This window comes from Bemisia tabaci, chromosome 1, assembly GCF_918797505.1.
Source record: "Bemisia tabaci chromosome 1, PGI_BMITA_v3".
In the NCBI taxonomy this organism is placed as follows: domain Eukaryota; kingdom Metazoa; phylum Arthropoda; class Insecta; order Hemiptera; family Aleyrodidae; genus Bemisia; species Bemisia tabaci.
In genome coordinates, this window is record NC_092793.1 from 61343383 (window position 1) to 61370690 (window position 27308).

At 40.0% G+C, this 27308-nt stretch overlaps 1 protein-coding gene across 4 annotated transcripts; it reads right to left on the reverse strand.

Moving 5' to 3' along the window:
- Window positions 1–8321: 8321 nt before the first annotated feature.
- LOC109035759 (uncharacterized) lies at window positions 8322–23122 on the reverse strand. Of its 4 annotated transcripts, none has more exons than XM_072304789.1 (2): window positions 21690–23122; window positions 8322–14306 (listed from the first exon to the last, which is right to left on the reverse strand). In XM_072304789.1, the coding sequence occupies exon 2, from the start codon at window positions 13567–13569 to the stop codon at window positions 12790–12792; it is 780 nt and encodes a 259-aa protein (XP_072160890.1). In that variant the 5' UTR covers window positions 13570–14306; window positions 21690–23122; the 3' UTR covers window positions 8322–12789. The 4 variants fall into 4 exon arrangements, with proteins under 4 accessions (XP_072160890.1, XP_072160878.1, XP_018905051.2 ...); XM_072304777.1 differs by having other exon boundaries at window positions 21603–23122; XM_019049506.2 differs by lacking the exon at window positions 21690–23122 and adding an exon at window positions 17992–18378 and having other exon boundaries at window positions 8322–14299.
- Between the last annotated feature and the right edge of the window lie 4186 nt (window positions 23123–27308).

Sequence of the window (27308 nt, forward strand, 5' to 3'; positions counted from 1 at the left end):
CTGAAAGGCCAACTGGGTGCTTTCAAATAAGGTTCTATAATTTAAAAGTCCAACTTCCCCCGAAATTTTACTTCGAATTTTGGGGTGAACAAAACATAATATTGACCGATCGATGTAAGATGTAGAATCAGGAAATATAGCTCGTCAAGCTTAATAGTTAAACTAAAACCAGAAATTTGATCGTGAAATGGGTCTTTGCAAGAACATCGCCCTACTCTCACCTGATTCCCCAGATCTTCGTCTCGAAGGTGATGTATGACACTTTTCATGAATATTGACCGAAATTTATAAAAAATTATCGTCGAACAAATAATTAAAGCACAATTGAAGAAAATCCATTTTACATCTTGCAGAACTGAAAAAATTGGGGGAAAATTCATCTGTCATGGAAGAGATCTGAGGCTTATCTTGCTCGTTTTTTTGACAGTTAAACCTGTCGAAATGCGCACTGTCTCTCTTCAACACGAGAAAAAGCTTTAGGCTCTTAGAATATTGCAATACCAGATGGATCATAAACATCGAATTTTAAAACTTCGAGTGGGCATGAATGGCTAAGAAGTAGAAATAAGGCCAGAAAAATTTTGAAAAATTGCATTAACATAATGATTACACCGGTCAATTTGTTTTTTTAGATTTGCCGGCTAATTCCCAGTGTATTTTTAGCGCTGAATCTGAAACTAACCTCCATTTTATGGATCACTTAGATTTTTCCAGGAAAAATCAGAATTTTCCTTACAAATCTAGCTTTTTCAGAAGAGTCAAATTTCCGGGAAAATCTGTGCAAGATGGGAAAAAGGCCACAGCCCATACGCGCAAATGCACCAGATCGAGAACCCAAAAGCGCAAACGGCAGAAATTGAGATTATTTGCGATACATCGACACGGAGTCAGAGCGCAACGCTGTAAATAAAGAGGATTAAAAAAAGACGAAGTTTCTTACCTCTAGTAGTCTGGACAAAAGGTGATTCTGCCAGTTTCTGTACAGTCCGCAAAATCAAGGGTTTTGCAACTCCCTTTTTCGATTCCAGTCGATCGACGAAGTCGTTTTTGAAAAAATCTCAACGTTACGGCAATTACTTAGAGCTCGTTGCATCGTTGCCGTGTCTCTCCTGACTGTTGCTTACTGTTGCTGGGGACAATGATTCTAGCGTGTGAAAAAGTTATTGATGAAGTAAAAAAAAATAGACCTATTTTTTCCCTCAAATCTGAAGGTACTACCTTCCACTTCCAATGCAGTTTTCCCAAGCAGGTAATTACTCTAGTTGTGCTAAAATGTCTGTTTAAAGTCTAGAACCGGGTACGGGGGACATGCAAATTTGAGATACCTACATTAGGATAATTTGCACATTGAATATTATGCTAAGTGGAGATGGATTTCTGGAGAAGGTCGGCCGGAATTTCTGGAAGAGATCGGGTCCGCAATGATAGAGTGCGTCATATCATGGGAGTCAAAAATGACATCGTATTCGACGTCATGACCAAACAGCTTGTCTGGTATGGTCATGTTAACAAGATGACGGAAGAGAGGCTGCAGAAGGAGATACTTATTGGGTTCCTCCTGGGAGGAGACGAAGGGGACGCCCGGTAAAAGGCTCGCGACAGTGGGTTTTAGAGTGCCAACTTCCTGAAGGGCAATGGGAGGATAGGGGACTTTGGCGGCTGCGCTGAGAAAAAGCTATGGCTTATAAACCAACTAGTGGCTCATGTGGAACACCATTAGTGCCGTGCTAAGCAAGAACGCCGTAAATCCATGAAGGTTTTCCCACGTTTTTTGGAACTTAACACTTTATAAAATAAAAACTGTTTTACCCATGCACCTCAAATTTTCAGGTTAATTTCTTGATATTATTTGCAAAAGAATTCTGTTAAAACATTGTCCCAAAATTCACAAATTTTTCAGCTGTGATACATTGTTTCCAAAAAATGTAAAATGGCTTTTACGGCGTTTTTGCGTTGCACGGCAGTTTAATAGTTCTATATGAACTAATGATTATCGGTCTGTGAACCATACTGTTGTAGCTCGCACCATAGTATGGTATATATACCATAACTAAGGTGTATGTAATATTATTATATGTTGCCTTCACTACTAATAGTGGTGTTCATCTATATGAACCACCAATTGGGTTAAAAGCCATAGATTTTTCTCCGTGTGGAAGTCGCAAAGCTCCAAAGAGCGCTGTGAAAGCGGCTTTTATGTATGTATATTCTGCTACATTTTTATGTTAGTCTAAATAATGTGGAGACTAGTGTGTGTGTTAGTTGACGTTAAGACTGTTAATGAGAAAAAAATGTGATTCTACAATTGCTGTCATATTATGGCGCCGATGAAAACAACGGGGTACTCTAAATTAGACTCTTATTTGAAAGCACTCAACTGCGGAATCAGCTTGAACGTTAAGGTGTGACAGGGCACGCATTGTAGATGTTCCGGCGAAGCTCTTGTTAGAATCAAAGTTGTTGCCTCTCGGTAATATTTTGTAACTTAAATACTTTCTAAATCATCACATGAGTAAAATCCTCTGATATTAGAACGTGCACGGAGTACAGGGCCGGATTTAGGGGGTGGCCACATGGGCCGTGGCCCATGACGGCAAATTTTGAAATTTTTTCAGACGTAGGTATCAAAAAAAAATCGGATTCAGATAAAAAATTACGAACTAGAAAAGGCCATGAAGCCTCTCATTTCCTGAGAGTAAAGGTATGGCAATTTCTAATTTTGTCGTCTTTCGCGGTGATACAAGAAACAGCACCTTTAATTAGTCGAGTTAAGAGAGAAACCAAACACGCAATTTGGCCTGGAATGGCGCGCCGCAGAGAGCAATGATAACAAAGACTTCACATGAAAAGGAGAAGCCCTCGACGCGGCGGTCGGCACGTAACACGTATTAGCGCCTACAAAACTGCATGGATACTTCACGCATTGCGTCAAACACAGTGCGGTTTGCGTGAGACGCATAGCGCCTACAAGACTGTATGAATACTTCACACATTGCGCAAAACATAGTGAAGTCAGCGCGGCGCGGCGGCGGAGGTTAAGATTATAAAACCCCATTTATGTTTGTTCTTTCATAATTTTTTCGTTCATTTCTTATACATGGAAGACGTTGTCCACACAGCGATAGGTTTACGAGACTTAACTTTCGCGCAAAGTTCCGTGAACTTTTGCTTGTAGTGTTGACAGGGCTTTCGCAAAAAATGTGTCTATCACGATTTAACGCGTCTTATGCACCTCTCTCCTCCCCCTCCGGCATGTTCACTTGATGGTTTTTATTGATGTTTCAAAACGATTGAGAAGGGGGCAGCAAAATACAGGCGGCCCATGGGCGGCAAGTAGGTAAATCCGGCCCTGACGGAGTAATTGGAATTGATTGTAAAAATTGATATTAAAAACTGTAATGTTATTTGTAACTCATCTTTATGGCCACAAGCATCTTTTCAACAAGAAGTAGCAACAGTACCCTCAGCCAAAAATATACCCGCGGGTAGTTCCAGCGCGTCTCGTTCCGCGGTCTGGATCAGAGTACCTGTGGGAGGAGGGGGTGGACATATCAAAACACCAAAGTCTAAAAGCTCAAAAAGGCGGATAATTCTCCCACATGAGAAAGAGTGTAAAAATGCCACCGCCACTCTTCACATTATTTTAAGTGTCAAAACAAAACGGTCAAAAACTCAAAAATGTCTATTTAATTTTATGAGCGTTTTTCCGCAAAACTGACGAACATGCATTAAGGAAGTCTATAATGTGTGCTCTAATAACTTTTGAAACGTCGACCATGGGCGCACGAAGGAGACTCTAAGGAGGCTGCCCCCCCCCTCAGAATTGAAAATAGTATCATCTGCCTCCCCTCCCCGGAAATTCTGGGTGGTGGGAAAAAAACCTTCGTCGAGGATGATCATCGCTCTTAATGCAGAGTCTTAAATGAAAAAACCAAGTTCATTTAGTTAGTATTTTCTAAAATTTTATCATGAAAGCCTCAAAATGCGTCCAAACATATTTAAAATTTTAAAAATTTCCCCGGGGGAGACCCCTGGAGCCACCCTAGTGAGAGGACCAGATCCCCCTAGGAAAACGACCTATGTACGCCTGTGACGACAACGGGTAGTAATAAATTCAATAATAAGTGGTTCTGGATAGTATAAACATAGACAACGAATATGTTTCCGCATTTTTCCTATTCTTTTAAAAAAGCTTCTTATGATCTGGATTAATTTATGCGCACATGCAAAAGAAAGCTCCGCACCTGCCTAAGAGAAAATTTGAAATGTTCGGGTCAGCTCAGACTCACGAAAATAATGTAGTTTCCTTCTCTTTTAACGCATCACTCGGAGAAAAGTCGGAAAATGATGGAAAAGAGGCGAGAAATCGCACCGATAAGCGCATTCATTCTCCGCAGCGTCTTTTCAGCTGTGAGATACGCGAGCATTTCTCGGCGAAAACCTTGACTTGGGTCCCCACCGTGAGTTTTAAGCAGGTGTATCGGCCCAATTTCCGCGCAGCTATAAGAGCCGCTGAGCTTTCTCCGGGCTCTCCACACCCTTGGAACCATCGACATTCGATGACATTGGTCGGGCGACGAGATGAAGTTGGTCTGGTGTTTATTCCTCACGGTTGGCGTGTGCCTGCTGTGGTCTCAGGCGCAGGCCGAAGAGCGGGGTAACTGCGGGGGCTGCTTCGTACCGCTGGATTTGGCAGTTGGATTGAATTTGGACATCACAGGACTGCTTAAGGTCATTGGGGCCCTCCTCATTGCGGTAGTGGCGGCGTTCGTCGGCCCGATAGTGGCGCTCCTGGTGGCTTTTCTCCTCCCGTATCTCATTCCGGCGCTCATCTCTACGTTTTTACCTGCGTTCCTTGCTGCTTTCCTCACACCCGTCGTTGTCTTCATCATCGCATTCCTCGTCCCCAATGCTGTCTACGTACTCCTCGGGCCTCTAATCGCTGCTCTCATCCCTATATTGCTATCCGTCTTTGTCTCCATCTTCATTCCCAAGATCGTAGTGATCTTGGTGATCGAGTTGCTCCCCAAGTTGTGCGACTGCTTGCTTGCTAAATTGCTAGCCGCGCTTTTGGCGATTCTTCCGAGTCTCATCATTGCCATCCTCAGATTGCCAATTGTTATAAGTGCTATCATTGAATTACTCAAGAGGATTCTCCTTAGTCCGGAGCTACAGGAACCAATTACCCAACTACTGACTCTCATTCTCCAGGGTGTGCTCCGGGCTGGTTGTGAGACCTAGGAATAGTGAGATTGAGTAGCATCATTTATATGATAATTTTTTAAAATAAACATTTAAAAAAAAACCGTTTGATCCTTTTTACATAATTAGAACATGTTTCGGCGTTTTCCTTTGGTTATAGGCCTGCAAAACGCGATGGGCTCTTCAGGCTTATGAATCCTTCAGACGATCTGAGTGACGTAATAATATAAATCCATTTGAAGCTTCATGATATTTTCAAGAATCACACAGTAACTTATCAAGTAAGCATTAAAAGGAAATCTGAACTTCGAAGGAATTAAGAAACCAGTGGTGGTAGTAATATTTGTTTTTTGTTTTTTTTGTTTTTTTTTAAAGCGGCGTCTTAGAAATTATGACCACTAACACCTCTGTAGTTAGATTTATCGATTAGGGTAGGAAGTAGTCGTAGTAATATAAGTTCATTTTGAATCGTTGCCTTAGCATCTGTGGCCGTTACCTGTTACAGGGTTTGTTACAAAAAAGGGGACACAATTTGAAGGTAGAATAAAAAAGACGAGAACGTAAAATTTAGAGGATTAAAAGAATGATATATTCAAATAGCGTAGTAATGAATAGAAAAAAGAGCATGGGAATGGAATATTTAATAATGGGGAATTGAAATAAAAAATTAAATAAATACCTAAATAAGTAGTAGTAGTAATGTACATTTATTTTAAAATGGTAATCTAGCATCTATGGCCATTAACACCTATGTGATTAGAAAGTAGTAGTAGTAAGATAATAGTTTATTTTAAAGCGGTGCTTTAGCATCTAAGGCCATTTACACCTCTGTGTGTTTACATGGAAATCGAGGAAAGAAAGAAAGGAAGGAAGGAAGGAAGAAAGGAAGAAAGAAAGGAAGAGAAAGTTAATCTTTTCAGTCTATTGAGGTTTGATGAAATATTTCCGAAAATGTTTTTCGTTCAAGTGTAATCAAAGTAATAAAGAATGAATAAATAAACAAAGCTACGGATGATGAGGAAGCTCCAGGAAACTGAAGACTCACACAAATTGAAAAAGTAAAAAGTCCCCAAAATCTTACACGGACAAATATAGGCGCAGGCGCACCAGTCGATTCGAGAGAGAGAGAGAGCTGTCATGTTTTCGTGTGATCATCTCAATAACAAAACTAAACAATTTCATGATAAAGAGAACAATGGGGCTTGAGTAGTCACTACACGGCCAGGGCGGCGAGTAGAACGTGTGGCAGCCAATGAGAGGTCAGCGCAAGACGCATTGCTCCCACTGAGCTAGGGTGGAAAGTAAACCACCAACCAGAGGGAACAGTGCGTCTTGCGCTAACCCCTCATTGGTCACCGCACCTGACCGCCGGGGCCATGACACCAACGAGTGGTGTGGCAGCCAATGACGGATGAGCGTAAGACCCACTGCTCCCACTGGATGGTGGTTGGCTACCGCCACACAAAGTTTCCTCCGTTAGAATAATTATACGTGTATTGGGTATTTTATAAGCTGCAAAGCAAATAGTCCCTCTACACCTTCGAAAAGTCACGTTACATTCTTATTTCACAGTTATACGCGGTAGTTATACTTGTGTGTGATAGATAGGTGCCCCATGTGGGAACTGATACCAACGATAAATCGAAAATTTTAAAATAAAGTGTAAATGTATAATTAAAGTTCACTCATTGCGCAGGAATGAATACATAGAAAATCTTCCATTAATGGATTTTGTTTTTCTTTTTTACCCTGCATTCACAAGTTTAGGAAAAACTTTCACTGCTCGGGAAAAACCAAGCACCCACAGTGCATTAGAAATTTGAAAATGAAATAAGAGTATACCCTGCATAATTAGATTCCGTACGCAATGAGAAACTTTAAGAAAAGTTCCTTTTTAATTGTTTCTGGATGGTGTTATTATTCGTAATCAGTTAAGAACTTGGCTGGGTCCTTCATTTGTCGAGAGAAAAGAAGCACCAGTTAAAAAGTGAAAGAAGATTCTAAAAAGAAAATACGAGTTGATCGCTCGTACCATAATTCCAATCCTAGGGAGAAATTTTAGGAAAAGCTATCATTGCTATTAATTTTTGACAGATAATTTACCAGTTGTACGCTTGTTACTGATGCTTTGATAACTAATAGTTGAATCATTCCAAATGGCAAACAAATACAGATTTTTTCGAATGTCAATTTGGTTCTGCTCAATATTAAGGAGGCATAATCCCTTGAAAATTGCTGTGAAAGACGTCATCATAGACATAGAGGTTTGCCATTTCGTCGCTCCTCTGACGTAAGGGCGTATCTAGATTTTTGCATGAGCCTTAGAAAGCATAGAGTTATACGGAGCACAGGGGTCACGTAGAAATCAAGTTACGCCCTTACGTCAGAGGAGCGACGATTTGGAGAACCGAGTTTGATAGGTGTAAGTACTTTCTTAATGCTTGTTGTTGTATAGGCATATTGCTTAAAATAACTTAGATGAGAGACCTCAATTTTATTTTAGGAAGTTCAAGTACCTCCCAAACGCAAAACTAAAAACTATAGGATTTGCTCAAGCTTTACTTTCCCCTAATACATTGGAATTGAAACTTATTAAAGCAATTACATATAATTAACAATTAAAGCATGGCAAAATAGCAGAAGTTTAGTGTTTCTTATCGTCAGATGCATTAGCGTGTAAATTAACACAATAATGTTTATTTCTCTGTTTTCTTGTTTCTTCTTTTCTTGAAAGTTTAGAAATTTTGCGACACAAAAAGGCTTCCTGTGAGTTCCTGAGGAGGTGCCTAACTCATGTTTGTGGCTTTGTATGCTCTCGAAGTTCGTCTTAGTTCATTTTTCCTTTCTTTGTTCTCATATTCTTTTTTTTTCTCTTTTTTTTTAAATGAACATTTTTTATGAGTAAAAAAAGACAAAATGAAGACACCTTATTTCATATACTTTGAACAGAGGGTGAAGGGAGATGTTTAAACTCAATATCATTCTGTGGCTCATTTCTCATTTGCTGAGCGACTCTAGGATTTTATCATAATGAGGTATAGCTATCAACTCCTAATTTCATGAATTACCTACATAACGAGCAGAGAAAAACTTTCAATCAACTCAAAACACAATTTCGGTGATTTTTTATGGATCTTTATTACTTTGTAACGAACTAAATTGCAAAAATGTTGAGTTTAAAAAAAAAAAAATCCATTTAAAGAATAATTAGCGGAGGTGTATGGACGGCAACGTTCAAATAGTCATTAGTAGTCATTAGACGCTCCCTCCTTGTCCAGAAAGTCATCCGTGAATAGATTAAGCTGCTTGTGAAAGAACATCTTCAATGTTGAAATTATCGAAGGTCAGCGAGAGGTCGAGCGTGACTTTGACTGGCAGCTTGATCTTGCAGGTGGAATCGCAGGAGGCCAGTTCACCGAGCTTCCCTGAGGTGAAGAGGGACAAAAGCTCGAAGACGGCCGAGGGGGCTATGTTGTACCCGGTGAAGGGTTGGCATACACATGGCGACTCCCCGCACGTCCCACAGGTCGCCTGCACGCCGCTCAGCAGGCAACCCGCAACTACGGCCACCAAAACCACCTTCCACGTTCTCATGGTTTCAACTGAATCGAGGGCTCGACCATGAGCTCTTATAACTGCGTTTTCTCCGGTGATATGCGCTTTTTTTTGTGGAGGATTGCACGCGCGGCTCTTAAGTTTGCGGTCTCACTCACACGTGGAGTGCGAACCTGATAACAATTGAGTCAAGGTGTGAGATGCTCGGTCGAGCTTTGTTTTGATTCCGTGGTGTCCACCTGAGCGGGCTGATTGTTGAGATTGATAGACAAAGAAGACTTAGGGAGGATGGACGACCCTATTGGTTGGAATGGGTGGCTCCTATAGACCACGAGAGAAAATGATGGACAAACTATATCGGGTCTCCTGTGGGTTGTCGTTAGTCAGTCTAATAATTAACCCACCTCCTTTGTCCATTGCAATCACCCGGTTCCATCAATAGGATCCCTCCATATCCATGTTGTCTTCTTTGTCTATGGCTCTGTCTGCCGTGAATATTAGCTGTATGTTTCTTTTAATTGGTCACAATCGGTTCGTTGGATGACATATATGTAATCTGTCATTTTCGCTAGAAGAATTAGTTGCATGAGATCCCATTTATGTTATTCGGTTTTTAAATCAATTTATTAAAAACCCGTCCTTAAATTGACAAGACAGCCTTCATGGAAATTAATCAAACCACCCAAAAACAACAAAAGTAGATTTTTTTTCTTTTACAGTCTTTGTGGTCTACCAAAATTAAATTTTAAATGTATTTTCCTCAAGACACTTTTCTTCAGCTATAGGTGTTTTTCCATTGAGAGCATCAATTACTTGTTGAAAAAAACTTAAGGATGTTCCTCATAAGAACCGAAAATCTCGAGAGATCTTTTTACCTATCTTGTCTATCTAAACCTATCCTGACAAGGCTGCTGAGCAATTGCATATAGACGATGAGACTATCAGACTCCGTATCTCGTTTTCAATGTTTAAGGATCTCCGATTTTATTTTATTTTTTTGAAGGAGAACAAATCTATATCATTCATGGAATTTTTCACAGAATTTTCGTCACGAAGAGGAGAAAAAACCCGGAATTTTTCCAGAATTAACGGTCAGTAGTTTTTCATATAAAAAATAAAGAATGACAGGAAGTCTGTAACGCCGCGAACCGAGATACGTGGTCTGGTAGTTTCAACATCGATTTTCAGCAAATACAGCAATTGAAGTATACATATTTGCTTACTGCTTATAGATGCTTTTCATTTGATAAAGTTGATAGTTCGAGGGCTTCGAAAAATATTGCAAATCGAATCGATGTATGCTTTAAAAATCTTTGAAAACTCTCCCTTCGCTCCTCTCCCACTTGAGAGAGGAGCCGATGGAGTCGAAAACAGGGCCGGATTAAGAGGGTGGCCACATGGGCCGCGGCCCATGGCGGCAAATCTGTAGGAGGCGGCAAATTTTGCATTTTTTTTAAATGTAGGTATAAAAAAAATTCGGATTTAGAAAAAAAAATTACAAACGAGAAAAGGCAACAAAATCTCTAATTTTCTAAGATTATAGTAATTTCTACTTTTGTGTCGTCTTTCAGTGATACAAGAGGCAGCACCTTTAATTAGTCGAGTTAAAGAGAGAAACCAAACAGGCAATTTGGCCTAGAACGGCGCGACTTAGAGAGAAATGATGACGAGGACTTGAGATGAAAAGGAGAAGCCCTCGGCGCGGCGATCGGCATGTAACACATATTAGCGCCTACAAGACTGCACGAATACTTCACGCATTGCATCAAACACGGTGCAGTCATTGCGGACAGCGTGAAACGGATAGGGCCTACGAGAATACATGAATACCTCACACATTGCGGCAAACGCTGTGCGATCAGCGGGAGACGCATAGCGCCTACAAGACTGCGTGAATACTTCACGCATTGCGTCAAACACAGTGCGGTCTGCGAGGCGCGGCGGCGGAAGTTAAAATCATTAATCCACATTTATGTTTGTTCTTTCATAATTTTTTCGTCCATTTCTTATGAATGGAAGGCCTTGTCCACACAGAGATATGTTTACGGAACTTAACTTTCGCGCAAAGTTAACTTTTGCTAGTAGTGTTGACAGGGCTTTCCCAAAAAATGTGTTCAACACCAGTAAATGCGTCTTATGCACCCCTCCCCCACTGGTACGTTCATTTGATGGTTTTCTTTGATGTTTCAAAACGAATGAGAAGGGGGCGGCAAAATACTAGCGGCCCATGGGCGGCAAGTAGGTAAATCCGGCCCTGGTTGAAAATTGTCAATTTGAAAAAGATCTTTTGTGGTGAAGATGTGTAAACTCCCAAAATTTAATAGGTACTTGAAAATTTTGAGCAAACTCTAATTCTTCGACATAGTAACTTTACTTGAACTTACTTCTGCGTTTGGCAATGCATACCTATCAGATTTGTCCAAAAAGCAAGAATAGGTTAATTACTTCAGAATCCTATTCAGTTCGTGATGAGTTGTCATTATTTGCCATTACCGTTTTTTCTCTCTTGGGAGCCAACTAAATAGATAGGATACCTACTGAGCTTTGATTCCAATTTTGTTTTCTCCCCGATGAAGAAAACTGAAAAACAAATAAGGATAGTGCTGCGATGTTTCGTAAAGATGAAACAAGAAAAATGAGCAGATATCAACAATAGGGCATTATGCTGCTGACGCAGCAAATTCTGAGGAGCATATAAAGTAATATTTTTGAAGATCAGCAGATTTCTTCCTGATTCAATGGCACAATGACGTCTTCTCTTCATCCAAAACGTGAAAATTAGGACGCGTTTCTTCTTAGGTCTTACATACATCTGGCACATTTTCTACGAAATTAGATTCCCGTAGCTTTACTTCTTTCATATTTTCTCGAGAGAGTTGACAGATAAGAGAATCTCCAGGTATTTGAAGTCACTGAGCATTTACAGGAAATCATATAAAATTGGTAACTTTCTAAGAATGTACAGACAATAAATATTGCAGCACCAACCGATCTCATTCATGACTTGAAACCGATTAGATTTGAGGGTCAGACTTATGCTCTAGATTGTCGATTACTCAGAAATGAATACCACTATTGGTCAAAACAAACGTGACTCGATTTACAAGCAAGAGCAAGGAAACATATAATTTTCACGATGACAGTGCTATTTCCAGATTTTACAGTTTGTTTTTGTTGTATTTTAATTTTACAATGAAAACCATCGACTCAGTTGAGCAAAAAACAAAAGATGGTTTTGAAAGAGGGAAGAATAACGTGTAAACATTGAAATAGTAGTGCGATGATTCGTTTTTCTGCATTAAATGAAAATTGGTATTTAGTATGTTCTATAGTATGGGGTGACTATGTTTTTTTCCAAATTCAAACTTCTTAATAATGGAGTTCAAGCACCCATTCTTGACAAATTTTCTTTAAACGCTTTTTGTAACCTTCAAAAAATTGAAATAATTTAATTCCTTTAAAACAAGCTAATCCACTCCAACACCATCCAAATATGAAGGAGTGTTTGTCGCACTTTTAGATCATTACTTTGAAAAACTCCCTCTCTCGATGCAACTCTATCTTTTGAGCTATGAAAGTCAACACTCATATGACCAATACAAAAATATTTCCATCTCGGGGTTTTCTTTCACCATCAGCGTGCATTTAGATTCCTCACATTCAACTTTACTCAGAGTAGACATCCCTGATGTTTCGTCCAATTTGAACCGCTGGACAGGAATTAATAAGTGCACAGAGAGAAGTTTCAACACAAAAGTTTGGTTGATACGGGAATTAAAACACAAATTAACCCTATAGTCTTAAGTTGACAATTTCAAGAGAAAATGCCAGCTAGTTTTTTTTAAAACATTTATTAAAAAACGAGTGGCAAACATTAACGTCGCAAGCGGAGGAATGCATTTTCCCAGTCTATCCATTGTATTCTGCGCTAAAGTCACCGCAGACTGTAACAAAGTTAACACAAAATTTGTGTTGGTTTGTCTTTCACTCAATACATTAACCAAAATTAACACAAGAACACAAATATTTTTATCAGTGTGCTAACGGGAACAGTGTGTTCGGAGGGAATATCTGCCCTTGAGGAGAGGACACAAAGGGTTGACCCTTAGTCGGAAAGCAAGTATTGGCCAGAATGACAGAATTAGGTCCTCGGGGGGTGCAGGGAACAGGACACCCACTCACTGCAGGCTGAGGCCGTGAGGCTACAAACTGTACGACTTGTGGTATCTGATCGCGTGGGCTACACTGATTGTTCCGCGGCAAGGCCACCACCAACGGTGGTGAAGGACCGCCGGGCGATGTCCTGCAACACTGATTGTCATATCCTCCACATGCTAGGTTCCGCGCAAGCTCCCCGATTTGACAGGCCATGTTAGATGGCTCGCAATTTCCCACGCTCCCGATGACGTTGTTGTACTGGTTGAAAATTAACTGGTTGTGCAGGTTCAACTGGTCTCCCCCGCCATCGTTCGAGTCCAGGTCATCACACTGATTTCTCAGCAGAGTTAAACGTCGGTTGACCTGACAGTTTTCATCCTGATTGCCTATGGCCTGGCAGTCATCGATCTGGCAGCTGGGTTGACGACTTGGTGGACAGTTGAATCGACAGATTTCACCTTCGCCGTAGGGGCCACCGAACTGATAACCGTCCCCAGGTCCTTGTTTCTCCTGGCTGTAGCAGCAAGATCCAAACTGGTAGTCTTGGGTGTATTTTGCCCCGCTGCAGCCGCACGGATACTGACCTCCCGTGATTTTGTCACTGTCGTAACAGGTATCGCACACGATGACTTTAGTTTGGGTGTCCTGGTCCATCTCCTAGCGACAGACCATGTTCGGGGTTCCGAGCAAGTTGGAACACTGCCCACTCGGTCTCCCATTTCTTTGACCACAATTGCCCTCATAGCTGATTGGCGTGTAGCTATTGATGGTTCCATCACATTCAACATTGGGGGTAGAGACAAAGCAAGGGCTCTGGTAATTGTATCCGGTCTGGGGATGGACTCCGATCTGGGGATAGCCTCTGATCTGGGAGTTACATCCTCCTCCCAAGGTGCAATAGCCACCATCCCAGGAGTTGCAACCTCGAATCTCCGACGTGAAGCCCCCGGTCCGGATGTTATACCCTTCGTCCGGCGGAACGCACCCTTCTACGTGGGAGGTGTATCCGCCATTCTGACAATTACATCCTGCTCTCTGACTTTGTGTCAGCATGAGTGGGACGTCAGGAAGCAGGGCTCCGCTCCGTTCGTAATTGGAGGAGTCATAGTTCCGACAGTACCCGGACCCGCGTAAGTCGCTGTTCCGTTCCCTTCGCCTTCTCGCGTTGCTCAGAAACTCTGGACCAAAACTCAAGGTCTTGCCTTCGTAATTGGAGGGGTCATAGTTCTGATAGCACCCGGACCCGCGTAAGTCGCTTTTCCGTCCCCGTCGCGTTCTCACGTTGTTCAGAAACTCGGGACCCAAGCTCAAGGTCTTAGTCATGCAAGAAACTCCTGAAGAAATTGATTCAATTATGTCTTTGACTAGACCACCCGTACCAGCTCTGCAGTCTGGAACACAAAAAACACAGAAGAAAATAAAATACTTTATGTTCCACATGATATTTGCATAAATATTTCAGTGAAAGCTTTAGATCGGTCCTGCATACATGGAAAAGAAGTAACTAATTCGTTCGATTTTTGTCATGCTTTTATGTAGCCTCTGTTGATTTCTCCCTTTGTCGAACTAAATATGCGCAACTTTAAAAGTTTAACCTCATACCTGAGAGACTTAATCTTGAGTGCTCTGTTGCCTACCAGGTGTTCTGGTGCGTCTAAAAATCCTCAACATATTTTCTAGGATCGCATCGGCAAATGTGGTGTTGGATTTTTTTTCCTTTGAAGATCAATGGTGTGTGTAGAGAGTATTCGAGGACTGTGAGCTTGTCGATAAAAAAGTACGTTGCATTCGAATGTTACAAAGGAAAAGTGATGAAAGAATCCACGAAAGTTCATCGACCGAGGACAAAGCGGGCGGGTTACATTTGCCCAGGTTCTCTCATTGCTTCGCCTCGGGCGATAAAAATTCTCAACACGCCGGTGAAGCTAGGCGCCGAGTGACGAAAGAAGCGACACAGTAACTCAACACATGGACCAAGAGGCCGCAAGGCCTCTCCATTTACGGCCTCTGGCATTTCATGAACAATTTTATGCAAAAATCGCCCAGAAATGTTGGCACATGTCAAAGTTGTGACGGTTTAAAATTAGCATTTTCAAAACTTTAGTTTTTACAAATAATTATTTAAAGTTATTGGTTCCCATGTTTGAGACTTAAATTTGTCAAATTGGTGCAAGTTTCCCTATGTCGCGCGTCGAATAAATATGAATTAAGTAGCTCGTAAATGAATGTTTGGCATATACTGTGGAACGTTTCCCGTTAAACAGTCAGATTAGATTTTTGGACCCGACAAGGCAAACTTAAAAATTTGCTCCGTCTATTAAGTTAGGCCCCTTTCCTTGTGGTTGCAGATAATGAAAGAGTCTTCTGCAAAGTTGTAAAAACCGTGTTGAAAGTTCAAGTTTGAAGCAGGAGAGGGAAAATCAAAGACGTCAAAAAGTAGAGTGATCGTTGACGCCATCGGTGAAAGTAAAATTGCTTACGTAAAAAGCTTTAAGTGACAGGAAATTCAAACAAGACTAGCGCAATTTGCGTCGTTCTCCAGGAATTTTTGAGGAATGGTGCTCTATGTAATGCGATTCATTTTTAACTCTAAGTCTTTAAATGGGAATGGCATGATCAGGTATTTTTGCTCTCTATAATTCAACTCCGGTATGTCGGTCGTTCTTCGTTTATCTCTCAAATTTTTTCAATATTGTACCCATGTTTCTGGGAATCATTTACGAAGTCTACTCCGAAAAAACTTCTCAACTGTCAAAAGGGTTTTTAGATTTCAAAAGTTTCTACCTTACGAAAAAATGACATCGTACGACACAAAAAAAGGGGGAAAATGAGAAAAATGTGTCAAGTATGACGTTATTTTCTCCGTCTGATTTTACGCGGCTGAATATGAAAGTGATCCCCGTTTTTTTCCATTCCGTCATTGAAAATACGATAATTCTCGGAAGATCATTTCTTTTCTCGAGAAAAAACACGTGTTCCGATTTAGGCACCAACCGGAATTGCACGTGCGAGGTGCGACTACTGTGCTATAGTTAGCTTTCCCACCATTTCCTAATCCCCAAATGCTACCTGGCATGTATTTGCCTCTTTTCCTTTTCCTATATTCTTACTTTTAAAGAAAGTTCATCAGTAGCGATTAAAGTGAAGTCGAATGAATGAATTTATTTGAATTTAATTTTTACAAAAGAAATTTTCTTAAAATTAGGAAAGTGTGCGTTCCAAAGGATTAATCCTTCGGCGTTTTTTGGGGCGTTCCTATATGCTGCACTGAAAATCATGAGATTTTAGCATGAGCTATTTTCCCTTGCCTGTATCATATGTATTGCTATAAGGATCGAGCGAAATTCGATTCTCACCGCAAGAATCAGGCTTTCCGCGTTGGAACTTCATCCAAAACGTTCTAACAGTCTGAGCCGTAGTACGTATCTGTACAGATTATGCTGTTTCTAGGGACTTTTTCAAAATGTACGAAGATGATATCCCTGAATATAGCTCTAAAGCCAATGAAAACGCACCAGGGACGGAAAGAAAAAAGAAAGCGTTCAATTCAAAATCCCAAACATTGATTCCAGATTCCACCTAATTTCCCTGGTAAAAATTGGCGATAAGAGCTGCGTTTCAAAATACCATAGGAATTCTTATAGCCGGCTAAAGAGGGCTACAGAAAATCATATAGCTGGCTGTAAAATGCGGAGAAAATCATACGGCCGGGCTATACGAAGCGATAAAAAATTATACAGCCGGGCTATATAGTTCCTATCGCCGGGCTTTACACTTTATCGCCTGGCTGTTGCTTTTTCGCCATCGGCTATGAAAGGCTATAAGGAATTGTGTAGAAATTCGTGTGCTTTGTAAATCCTTAAGTTTGTACGGAATCACCTTAATATTTACAAAACGCACATTATATTTTCCTTCACTACATATTTTTTTTCATCAATTAAAATGAGAATAATCCATACAGAGTGTGCAAACATTCAAAGTCATGAGTTGAAAAACGCTGACTCCGCGAGATTAAATATTAGAGCCTAACACAAAGCGGAGCGGCGGCGCACTGACGCCTACAAACCTAACAGGGATACTTCACGCATTGCGCAATGCGTGAAGTATCCCTGTTAGGTTTGTAGGCGCCAATGCGCGTTCCGCGCTGGCTGCCCGCCTGCCGCACCGCAGCATGCCACGGCGCTTGAAGCAACTTTTTCACACCAGAGGTATTGCACAGTATCATACGAAACTGAAGGCGCTCTAATATATTAGGAATGGCAGGCATCCATCAAAAGCACGGAGCTTTCCTCGCAAAATAAATCAAGATACTACGGCCCAAAAAGAGAGCAGTGGTCCAAAAATTCACCAAGTCCTAGCATCCGTAATTAGTGACGTTTAGCATACACTTTATCGCCTGGCTGTGAGTTGCTTAGTTGCCATCGGCTATAAAAAGCTGTAAGAAATTGTGCAGCCGGCTATAGAAGCTATTGGAAATCTTACAGCCGGCTGTAGGTCTATGGTATATTGGTACACAGATTCTACTGCCAATGTGTACCAAGGTTTCTGACGTGATATAATAATGTCACTGTTATGATAAAAAATAGGTCCGGATAACAATGCTGCATCGTCACCGGGGCCAAATAATTGTTATCACAAAAATAATGTGACTACGATAAGAGAAGAGGGTGGGACCTGAGATTTACTATGAGCATAGTAAAAGGAACGATTCCTATTTTTCTGTGGGTGAAACTGCGAAACCATGTATGGCAATTTGCGCCGTTTCAGATTTTCTTTCAAATTTCATTCATTAAGATGGCTAATGATCGTTAAAGCAAAACATTTCGTGTGCTTTTTTACCCTCTCAAAAATATTCTCTGAAAATTTCGTATGAAAGGGGTTAGCAGTATTCTCTCTCCCTCTCTCTCTCCCTCTCTCTGAAAAAAAAGGTTATAATACTGCACTCGATCGAAGATACGAGTTTTTGTAATTTCACCATCTCTATGTAAGGAAGATTCAAAATTCACAATCAATAAGTTTTGATGAAAATCTTACGTAGATTCACGATGATGAGGTTTGGTTTTTACCTAGGTTTACCTATTCTTGGAGCTACAGGGAGTAGCAGTGTGACGATAAAACGATTTGAGTGCTGTTCACTCTGCACCTCATTGAGCCTTGAACCGATTTTGATCTAAAATTGCCATCCCCTCGTCGGAACCCTTTAAAAAGCATGGCTGTGAGACTTAAGTTATTAAACGAGCTCATCATCTTTCGCATATCATATCGTTTCAGTGATGTATCAGGTAATGTATGATAGTAAAGGAGGCCATTGCTCAAAGCAGACTCCGGTTCGTTTTGCGATACATTGAAACGGAAAATTATCCGTTCACTTTTTCCGCGAACTTCAATCACAAGCCTGCATCGGTGTGGGTCAGTGACACTCCTCGGACACTGACCAGAACTCAACGATAGCGCCAACACAGCTTAATTGGCCAGTTGGACACAGAGAATGCGTCTAAACGCCAGAAATCCGACACGTGAAACTAAGAAGCGGCTATTAAAGCATAACTGCTTATCGCAGCGATTTCCCAAAAATCGATACTGATTTATCGTCAAAATTCTGGCCTGGCATTGATGAGTCACTAGCGCATGGCCACGACATGCCGCGGTAAGCCGAGCGCTCAGTTGAGACGATCTCTTTCGCGTTCGCGATGTGGACAAGATGAGGTCATTCGCGACTGTCATCGGCGCGCTCTGCGGCTGCCTGCTGCTCTCATCGCTGGTCGAGGCAGGACTCTACGACCATCACCACTACCGGCATCGCTTGAAGCACCCCGTCCTCGAGAAGGTCCTCATGAGCGTCCCCAAACACGCTTTCCACAGCTACATTCAGCCCTTGTTTCACCCCGGTGGTTGCGCCAAGTTCTACGAAATGCACAGCCCTAAGCACCCGAAGGTCCGTCTCGGTAAGAGCCACTTCCTCCCGTATGCCTTGGGCCTCCTCAACAAGTATGTCGGGATTGGTCACGACCTCCTCGCCCCCGGCGGCCACCTATGACCCTTTTCCTGTCGTCATAAAGGCTCATTTGTGATTTGATCGGCTCCCTTTTATTACCTCCGGATGTATGTCACTTCCTGAGGATTCTATCACTCCAGCTCACCACACCTTATGATGCATGCGCCTTTGAGGATCACTGTCGTATAGCGCTACGCAACATTGGATACGAGATTCTTTGTATAACTGTTTGCTTGTTTCGTCATCCTAGGATATCAAAGACTCCTTTAGTCGCCATAATTGCTTCCTCAGTCTCGAGAAAAAGCATGATTTTACACAAGAGTAACCTGTGATAAATAAACGAATGTTTTCGTGTTGTAGAGAATACCATTGTTTTGTGGAGCATTTTTTACTTCCCCATGAGCTACAAATATTAGATAAAATTCATTAAGGCTTCAAATTTACATGCATTTTTTGTTTTAGGGATTTATTTTTTTTAAAGAGTTTAAGCTGCTCCAGTTTATGATGATTTAGTCTTTCGGGATTTCGCAAAAGCTTAAACACCGGAAATTCATCTGAACCTAAATGAAGAATCAAGTAAATCAACCGACTAACATTTTTTACTCCACGAATAGTTTGTTTTGATTTGAGAGGATACTGTTTCTTGCAGAAGTAAATTTTTAAAGCCATGTTTTTTTAGATCCATATAGATATATCGAATAGAATTACCTATTTAAAATAGGCATGCCCAATCGAGCTTTGCCGAGGGCCCACGTGCTTCGAGTGGGTGTGGGCTCTTTTCCATTAGAAGCTTTATGCTAAAAAGTCAGTATGAAGTAGTGAACAAAAAACTGTTCAGGCTTACTTAAACAATGAACTGCGGACGTTTCCCGATCTATTCGGAACTTCGAAGAGTAAATCCTTACACAGTCTCTTTTGAGGTCGAATACTAATTTACATCAAATAGTAGTCCACCAGGATAGTTGCTGAGAGTGAGGAAGGGGGTTAAAATTTTGGAATATTGTATAACATATCTAAGGTGAAACTCTCAAACCACGTACCTACCTCGGTTTTCGAGTTCCAGACTTCCCGTCATACTTTACTTTTTAAATGGAAAACTACTCAACGTCAGCTCCTCAAAGCTTCTGAGATATTTCTGCCGCTGTGCAGATAACGTTCAGTGAAAACTTCAAGGAATGATACTGATTTCTTGAACAAACCAACATGATTCCTCGAAGTTTCCACAGAAGTTTCTAAGCAGAGAAGAAAAATCATGAAAGTTTTAAAGAATTGACGCTCAGTAGTTTTCGATTTAAAAAATGGAGAATGGAAGGAAGTCTACAACGTCGCAAACCGATAGACGTGTTTAGGAGTTTCTCCGTCAATTTGTCTCCTTTAAAAATATTAAATGGGAGTGGAGATTCTTAAACACCGCGATCGAGATCCGTGGTTTGGTAGCGCATCTCAAAATAGTATACCCTTTTATTTACTGCGTAAACCTCTAATTTCTCCCTCCTTCAGTAGTCTCAACAACACAGTAAAGAAAAAGAGGAAAAGGCCAAGTATAGGATCTCAAACATCGCAGCCAAAGGAGACACAGTCCCCACTGATCCGATCCTTCATTCCTTTAGCTATTTGCTAAAAAATTCCTATCAAGTGACCCAATCTATCCCCCCCCCCCCCCGCCCCCCAAAAAAACTAGAAATGTCTTCCTTTTGAATTTTGCTCCTCTTCTAAACACGCTCGCAGTCTTTGGCCACTGAGGATTAGTGGATTTTAACCCGTATATGTTCAAGTATTCCTTCCCTCCAAAAACGTTCAATCATTTCTACCCAAAAATTCTCTGTCAAACTTCCGAGGCATCAACTAAGAAATACAAATATGCAAAAACATTCCAGTCTCATGAAATGGATATGGAAAAAGTCCTCCCTCCTCCTCAAATATTATGAATGAAAGTTTTTTTTTTTTTTTTTTAAATGGAGTTTTTACCTCCTTTCGAACTTCTCTTACTTAAATTTTGAAAATTAAGTTCTATAATTTTGCATCATACATCTTTACATTTACCACTCTTTACAAGTGGTAGCGTGGATTTGCCTTGGAGTGTAGGTTTAAATTAAGATTTTACAAATAGGCACTACATTGATTTAAGAATCTCAAGGAACAAGTTTCAAAAAAGCGTAATATCGGTAAGAGACATCATCTTGCCATTGTGCTTTTAGCAGACTACTTCATATAATAGAGAGAGCAATTTTCTTTTAAAAAATCCGATTGATACATGCCGCCACTTTCGTTTTTAAATCTCTAATTGACGGGGAAAGAGAGGAGGATGATTTAAACTCACCCCAATCTGTAATTGAGGGGCTTGGAGGACAAGACGCATAGGTACAGTTTTTGAAAAAATTAAGATGTTGATGATTTCAAGTAAAACTAGTCTAAATGCACATCCTATGAAAAATTCGCTCCCAAATTCAAATTTTTAAGCATCAAAAGGTCAGTTTGAACTTTCTCTCCACCATATGGATCCATGTAATTTTGAAACTTCGAACACGTATTTCACGAAGTAGCAAAAATTGAACTCATGCGCCTTGTTCTCCAAACCCCTCGATTGAAACATACGTGGTATTTAAGATTTCCTATCCTAAAGAAGAAAATTATTATTTCAAATTGAATCTCTCACTCATTACCTGAAAATGCAAATAACTGTTGTACTGACCTGATCGTCAAGAGACATTCAACACACTGAAAATATAGGCACAGCAAACAATAATATTATCATACGGACAAATTACAATAATATTACCATACGGACGAATACTGTAGCATTACTGCGCGGAGTGTGGACAAAGTCGTGCGAAAATTTTAAGAGTATTTTTTTTAAAGAAAAACAAGGCTCCGCGCTCCGATCATTATATGGATTACATTTTGCAATAAGGAACCACTATCTCTGGCTCTTCCATAAAAGCACCTTTCTGCATAGGAAAACCAATGGCATATATGTTGTTTCTAAAATGAGTCAAAAATAGTAGTATTCCCTCTTGCAAAATGTAATCCTATATTCTGCGATCAACGACCATCCACAACTTACTTAAGGCATCATTGGAGAAGCGGGTCCCTCTAAGTATGGATTGCTTCAATTTCTAGCTAGAATTCATAAGGATTACGATGTCAGACGTGACATGCACATTTTTCCTACGAATTTACTTCGCATCGTGCGCACGCCACACAAAATGTCCGATAAAGCAATGATACGGCAAAAAAAACAAAAAATAAAACAATTCGGAATAGAAATCCCGCGCATTAAGAAACACCTCAGTTGAACCATTGCCTGATAAAACTCTTGAATTTTATTGCCATAACCACACGCCGCCGTAATACACATCATGAAGAGAGAGCTGCGTACTTGTAAATGTCATTTCATTCCACTAAAACATGACTTCTCGGAAAAAAATTCTAAGAAGCCGTTTGATTATTCCTCTTGCTGAGAATGATTTCATGTTCCTTTTCTCTCCTCACTATTTTTGAAGAGATACTTTTTCAACAAAGAGCGTTTAATTACAGGTTCTTTTTCACATAAATAAAAGCTATTCGTTGACCTTTTGAGCAGACATTCGTACTTCCTCTTTTTTAAGTGACTCGAGAATACCTCTAGAAAGAAATAGTCGAAAATGAGAACACTACCGGTAACTTTAATTTTTTCTTTGGCTCTTTCCATTGCTCATGGAAGCGGTTGTTCCTGTTCGACGGGCTGTTCAATATGCGGAGTCCAGAGCAGTCCTTGCCAGAACCCTGATTCCTGCTGCAGTCCTCAAATTGGCAACTCTTGTAATTCAGTTCCCAAAAGCTGCGTTTATGATGAATACAGACTGCCGTACGCCTCAGGATTTTACCCTTATAAGGGGGCTGCAACTGTGAGGGCGAATGCAACAGCTGTAACCGAGAATCATCTTGCAACACAGGTTGCAACGCGATTAATACCTGCAACTCTTGCATCCAGCCCACGACATGCAACGCATGTTTCCAGACCTGCAATACATGTAACAACGTCTGTGGAGACTGCTATGACAGCCAATGTGGCTGCGGTGGCGGTCAATGTGGTTGCGGTGGTGATCAATGTAGCTGCTGTGGTGATCAATGTAGCTGCTGTGGTGGGTGCGGCAAAGGACTCTGCAGGCGAAACAAATGCTCCAAGTGCCGTAAGAACCGATGCAAAAGCCGCAATCAATGTTTCGATTTGAACCGTTGTTGCATCCAGTCTAAATTGGCAACAAAGAAACTTCTCAAACTCTTACCGTTGCTTGTAGATCTCATTCAGAAGAGCAGTTACGATGGTTGTAATCTTTGCTGTTGAAGACAGTACATTAATATTTCTTTGCTATTATCATGTGTTCGATTAAAATAAAGTTTTGGTCCCGTTCAATTCACATCCATCTTTTTTCTTATTCTAGGGCTGCAATGTTATATTCGTTACTGCGTTGGTTTTTTATAGGTATTCCCTCTGACGATTTCAAATCATGATAATCGATTGTTTATGGGTGCTCTTACTATAATAAATGGGTTATTTCATATGTGCAATGACTCAAAAATAAAAGTACATCAACTTAAAAAAAATTTCATAATGTCATTGCTTACTATTGAAATAAACAGCAAAATGATACTGGTGATTTTGAAATTGGATGGGAATAAGAGAAGGAAGAATGACCGATTCCTAGTCCCGCTATATGAACTTCGCATTTTCGATGTTTGGTAACGGACTTATTATCATAGGGGTTGGGTCGTTTTTTCAGTTACATCCATGTTCTTGATATATCTAATATATCAACGGTAAGACTGAAAAAACTCGGTTGCGATGTTTCAAAATCTTCGCTTTTATTTTATTTTTTAAAAAAGTCCAAACCAACATCATGGTTTAAATTTCTCAAGGAATATGCTGCATATCGACGGTGTAAGTTGGCAATCACATAACTCGTTTGCGGTGTCTGAAAATCTCCGCTTCTATGTTATTTTTTTAAAGGAGAACAAATTGACATCATTCCTTGAAGTTTATGCAGAATTTTCTTCGGACAGAGAAGAAAAGTCACGGCAGTTTTAAAGAATTGCTGTTGAGTTGTTTTCCGTTTAAAAAATAAAGTATGACAGGAAGTCTACGACGTCGCAAACCGAGTTATGTGATTGCCGACTTACACCGTCGATATAAATCATGAAAAATCGAAGTGTTCAAGAAATTACTTTTAGTAGTTTCTCATATAGAAAATAAAGTATGAAATGAAGTCTACAAACCGGGATCCGCGGATCTGCAGTTTAACCACCGATATATTATAGATATTACTTTGTTATGTCCCAAGTAGCATTTTGCAACGAAAAAATTGCAATTTAAATGAAATAAAATTTCCAGATGATTTCAACTTTCTTGCAAGAAAATTGCAATTATTTTACAACATCTGACCCCCTCATTGTAAAAAAGTTGCAATTTTTTTTTTTGCAAAGAAATTTCAATATTGACGACCTTTAAATTTCAACCCCTAAATTTTCCGGGGAAATTATAATAATTCGAACCCATGCTTACCTAATGTCCTACGACGTTTAGCAGCATAAAATACCGGACGCCCTTGAGTGGGCTTGAACCCGACCCGCGAATGTCATAGCGGAGCACTCTTCCACTGAGCTACAGGGAGCTGATGATGAGCTGGGTTGAAATCACGCCTGTTAAGGCTGTTATCGCATGCATTGCGTCAGTGCGTGGCTCAACATTCATCATAGATTTGATTAACGCCGTTTTTCTCAGGCTTCTTTCTTTTGCCTATTATTTATTTTTTTTCGTGTTATTTATTTTTTTCATATTTTTTTTGTCTGATTTTTTTTTTCGATATCACGTAATAGGTACTCACACTAAATTTACACCGGTGTAAATTACACCACATACTAACTTGAGAACTTAAAAATATTTTCAAAAAATATTTTTAAAATATTTTCAAAACTTTCTTAAGGAATATTTTTAACATGCATGTTTACAGGCAATATTTTTGAATTATTTTAAAAATATTTTTTGTAAACATTTTCAAAATATTCCTTTAAAATGTTTTAAAAATATTTTGAAAATATTTTACTTACAATATTGCCATGAAAATATTTTGATAAAGGTGACAATATTTTCAAAATATGTTGGGCTATATGGGTTAGGTGAGACATTTAAGTCGAAAAAACTTTAAAACAACTAGAGAATTGGATGCCAGGCACATGGCGTGAATTTGTTACAACATGATTGCACCGAAATTGCAGTCTTTATAGTGCCTTGAAAAAGAAGGTTAGGCAACAAGCATAATCTACATTTCTTGCAAACTTATTGCAATAAAATTGCAACTTTTTAAGCGCCTTCAAATGAACGTATAGGCAACAAGCAAAAATTGCAATCAACTCACAATCCATTGCAATGAAATTGCAATCCATGCTACTTGGGGTATTGCTTACCTGTTATTAATTGACATTGTCAAAATGGATACATAAATTGTTGTCTTAAAACATGTAGAAGATTCCACTATTAGAGGCCAGGATAGGGCTGTTGTACGAATTTTTTCTAATGAACTTTAGAATCACTTTTTTTTTGTTAATCACTAAGAAAGTTTAAAAAAATGAGAATGCTTGCATAAGTCCGTTTTTCAGTTCATTAATTTTAGCGGGGAAAAAGACTTTCAGAGTAGCCCAACGTTAATTTGGAACAGGTTTCTGTTTCAAATTGAGAAATATCGCTCCATTTTCTACTTAATGGCATCACAGGAAAAAATTGACCGCAGTGGCGCGCCGTGTATCATACTGACAGGTACATTAGAATAAACTGATCTAAGACGTCAAATTAGAATGGAGTAAAAACTATCGATTTTAAAAATAAAATGTCTTAATTTATGGATTGCTCATCTTCTACTTTGTGTAATGGAAGAATTTAGAAATGAAATATTTTGAAACGAAGCCTTAAAAGAAACGCAGAAAAAAGAGAGGAAAAATAGAATAAAATAAGTGCACGCTAATGCCTAAGTAAAGCTTAATGAGGCAAATCAAAACAGACAAGTCAGTTCGTAAAACGTAGTGTGCAACAAAAAAAAAGGCTTTTTAAATAACAATTACAAAGTTAATTAAGAGCACATTTTCGTTTTACACGAGATAAAATAAAAATAACTATTGGAAATGAGTCATGGTTAGTCTACATTGAGTCATTCAGGTACGATTGATTCACTTTAAAATATTGTTAAATAGCGAACCAGGGCCGAATTAAGGAGGTGGCCACATGGGTCGCGGCCTATGGCGGCAAAATGTAAGGGGCGGAAAATTTTGCAATCTTTTTGAATGTAGGTATCAAAAAAAGAGAGAAAAAAATGGATTCAGAAAATAAATTACAAACGAGAAAAGGCGACAAAATCTCTCATTTCCTGAGAGTAAAAGTATTGTAACTTCTAATGTTGTCGTCTTTCGGTGATACAAGAGACAACACCTCTAATTAGTCGAGTTAAGAGAGAAACCAAACACGCAATTTGACCGAAACGGCGCGGCGGTCGGCATGAAACGCATAGCGCCTACAAGACTGCACGAATACTTCACGCATTGCGTCTAACACACTGCGGTCAGCAGCAGTCGGCTCGAAACGCATAGCGCCTACAAGACTGCATGAATACTTCACGCATTGCGTCTAACACACTGCGGTCATCAGCAGTCGGCTCGAAACGCATAGTTCCTACAAGACTGCTTGAATACTTCACGCATTGCGCCAACACAGTGCGGTCGGGCAGCGGCGGAAGTTAAACTTATTAACCACATTTATGTTTGTTCTTTCATAATTTTTTCTGTCGTTTTTTATAAGTGGAAGGCCTTGTTTAAACAGGGATGGATTTACGGAACTGAACTTTTGTTACTGCTGACAGGGCTTTCACAAAAAATGTGCCCAACACGAGCAAACGCGTCTCATACACCCCTCCTCCACCGGCACGTTCACTTGATGGTTTTTATAGATAGTATTCGACAAATCACACAGGTGAGATTATATTGATATCGATTGGTTCAATATGTAACCACAGCCTTAAAAGTCAATTTAGAAATCCGAGGTAACGGGTGTTATGTGATCGAATTTTTATTCTCTCGAGTACCAAATGACAATGAAAAGTGGAATTGTTAGGAATTTTATCATATTCAGCTTTTCCCAATTAAATTCTAAAATTTTTGTTTGAGGTTATGTTCTATTCTTTTGAACCAAACGATACATCGAACCACTGTCGAGTACGATCTATTGATGTTTCAAAACGAATGAGAAGGGGACGGAAAAATTCAGGCGGCCCATGGGCGGCAAGTAGGTCCTGTTGCAAACAAAGTCGAACTGCAATTCCCTCAGAAGTTGCTAAGGGAATGAAAAGCTGGAGTGGGATAGGTGCTTCCGGAA

Excerpts from the sequence above, each read along its gene's own strand:
- LOC109035759 (XM_072304789.1), bottom strand. The coding sequence starts at position 13,569 with ATGGACCAGGACACCCAAACTAAAGTCATCGTGTGCGATACCTGTTAC.